The sequence below is a fragment of the Centruroides sculpturatus genome, unplaced genomic scaffold (assembly GCF_000671375.1).
Source record: "Centruroides sculpturatus isolate CEXI.00-Female unplaced genomic scaffold, Cexi_2.0 scaffold7, whole genome shotgun sequence".
In the NCBI taxonomy this organism is placed as follows: domain Eukaryota; kingdom Metazoa; phylum Arthropoda; class Arachnida; order Scorpiones; family Buthidae; genus Centruroides; species Centruroides sculpturatus.
The window spans coordinates 946,939-948,995 of NW_019384510.1; the positions used below are offsets into that span (position 1 = coordinate 946,939).

Consider the following 2,057-nt stretch of genomic DNA (forward strand, 5'->3'; position numbering starts at 1 on the left):
AATAGAGTATTTCTATTATAATAATTTTCAAAACAAAAAGTTTCAATTAGTATTCCTATTATATTCAGCACATTTTATTTGGGACATAAGCAGATATGTAAAATTTGAAATGGTTACATAAAATAACAAATTTTTGGTAGCAATCGAAGGTTGTTCCAATTTTCAAATTCTGTTTATGAAAATTAGTTTCATAGCTGCTTATGTTTCTATACCCATGTTATATAATGCAAGATCTTGTGAATCACTAAAAGATAAACTTACAACAAATTATAATGTTTAATTTAAAGAAATTTAAACTAAATTTCTAGTTCTAGTATTTACTTGCTTATAAGACGATCTTGCATATAGGACGAGGTGTGACTTTAAAGATCAAAATAAAGAAAATTAGATTTATTAATACAATTTAATTTTATTTCATTTAATTACAAATAAAATGCCAAATGCACGTAAATGCCCACATTGTCCTGCAANTTATAACTGTAATGCCGCTGCTTTCCATGCTGATGCTATTTTGTATGATTCTCGAAAATTTATATTTCGCCCTTTTTCTCTGTATTTGTAAATGTGCTAGGCTTATGCATATTTTAGATGTCTTCTATTTTCAACCTTTTGTATGACATCTGCCTTGCTCCATTTGATTTCAATCTCTGTTGGATCTGCAATTGCATAATTAGCCAAAGCTGTGATTGGTTGTTTAAATCTTATATTCTTTTTGTGCTCTTTCAATCTTTCATTTAACGATCTCTTTGTGGCTCCTATATAATACATCTTTTTCAGCCTCTTATCATGCAACGGTATTCTGTATACGCCTGGAATCAGCCTCCTGTCTACTGGTGTTTTGTCATTTCTTAGCATTTGGAATATTGTCGTGTTTCTCTTATACACTATTCTCTTGTTGCTTTCTATTTCTATTTTTCTGTATATGTTACTTAACAGTTCTCTGTATTCCATTACGGTGAACTCCTTTTTCTCTCTCTTATCTTTATTCTTATTGCCTTCTTTTTCTGCTTGTATTAATGCTTTTACTTTATTTTGCTTAAGTCCTACATCTCTTGCTAGCTTTGCAATGTAATCCAGCTCTTTACGTGTATCATGAATCTTGCTACAATGAGTGTATGCTCTTTTAATCAGTGCTCTAAACGCTGCTAGTTTGTAGCTTGTTGAGTCATGAGAGGACCATGGTATCAAATCCGGAACATACGTCGGCTTTCTATATACTTTCGTAGCGATTTGTCCTTCTTCTTCTATTTCGACTTCTATATCTAAGAAATGTATCCTTTTATGATTTTGCTGCTCTAGTTCTAATTCCAGGCCATATAAGTATTGCTGTTTATATCTCTAATAAATTGGCGTATGTCTGGTGTATCCTTCCAAATAATAAATACATCGTCTACGTACCTTGCATACATTATTATATTATCTTCATATTTCTGCAATACGCTATTTTCCAGAGATCTTATTACCATCTCGCACAATAAGCCTGAGACCAGGCTACCCATTGGTACTTCTCTAAGCTGCAAGTATGCAGTACCGTCAAAAATGAAAAGTGATGAGAATGTAGCCAAATGTGCCAGTTCTAGAATTTGCTTTCATAACTTTGCTGCGTTATCGATATTTCCCAATAAAAAATCTCTTAGGTGACAAAAACATGGTTCAAGGTTAATTGAAGGGTACATAGCCTTAAAGTCGAGCACTGTCATGTATCTTGTTTCGTTAATTTTCAGTTGTTTCAACTTCTGGAGCACTTCTAATGGCTGCTTTACATTATAAACGTGTGGAGGCATGTTTGCATTAATAAATTCCTTAAGCTTCCATTCTAATAGTATCGTAGGAGCACAGTATTTATCGACTACTGGCCTCAAGCTTCTTTCTGATTTATGTGTCTTAGCAAATCTGAATAGCCTCGGCATGGCTGGGGATGAAACTATTATCCTCGTCATTCCTAGTTGCTTAGCTAACGTTGTCATAGAGAAACGTTTTACTCTTGCTTGTAACCTTTCCAAAGCCTTTGGGTGTGCCATTTTGCATTCCGTGTCTTTTATATACACTGTTAACAG

At 33.4% G+C, this 2,057-nt stretch overlaps 1 protein-coding gene across 1 annotated transcript; it reads right to left on the reverse strand.

The window, feature by feature from the left end:
- Positions 1–573: 573 nt before the first annotated feature.
- LOC111622353 lies at positions 574–1,466 on the reverse strand. Its single transcript, XM_023364712.1, has 2 exons — positions 1,399–1,466; positions 574–1,336 (listed from the first exon to the last, which is right to left on the reverse strand). The coding sequence occupies exons 1-2, from the start codon at positions 1,464–1,466 to the stop codon at positions 574–576; spliced, it is 831 nt and encodes a 276-aa protein (XP_023220480.1).
- Between the last annotated feature and the right edge of the window lie 591 nt (positions 1,467–2,057).

What these genes read in the sequence shown, in the direction of transcription:
- LOC111622353 (XM_023364712.1), bottom strand. Translation starts at nt 1,466, where the DNA reads ATGGTAATAAGATCTCTGGAAAATAGCGTATTGCAGAAATATGAAGAT. An exon ending in AATATAATAATGTATGCAAG is followed by an intron (nt 1,337 to 1,398) that starts GTACGTAGACGA and finishes AATTTATTAGAG; the next exon opens with ATATAAACAGCAATACTTAT.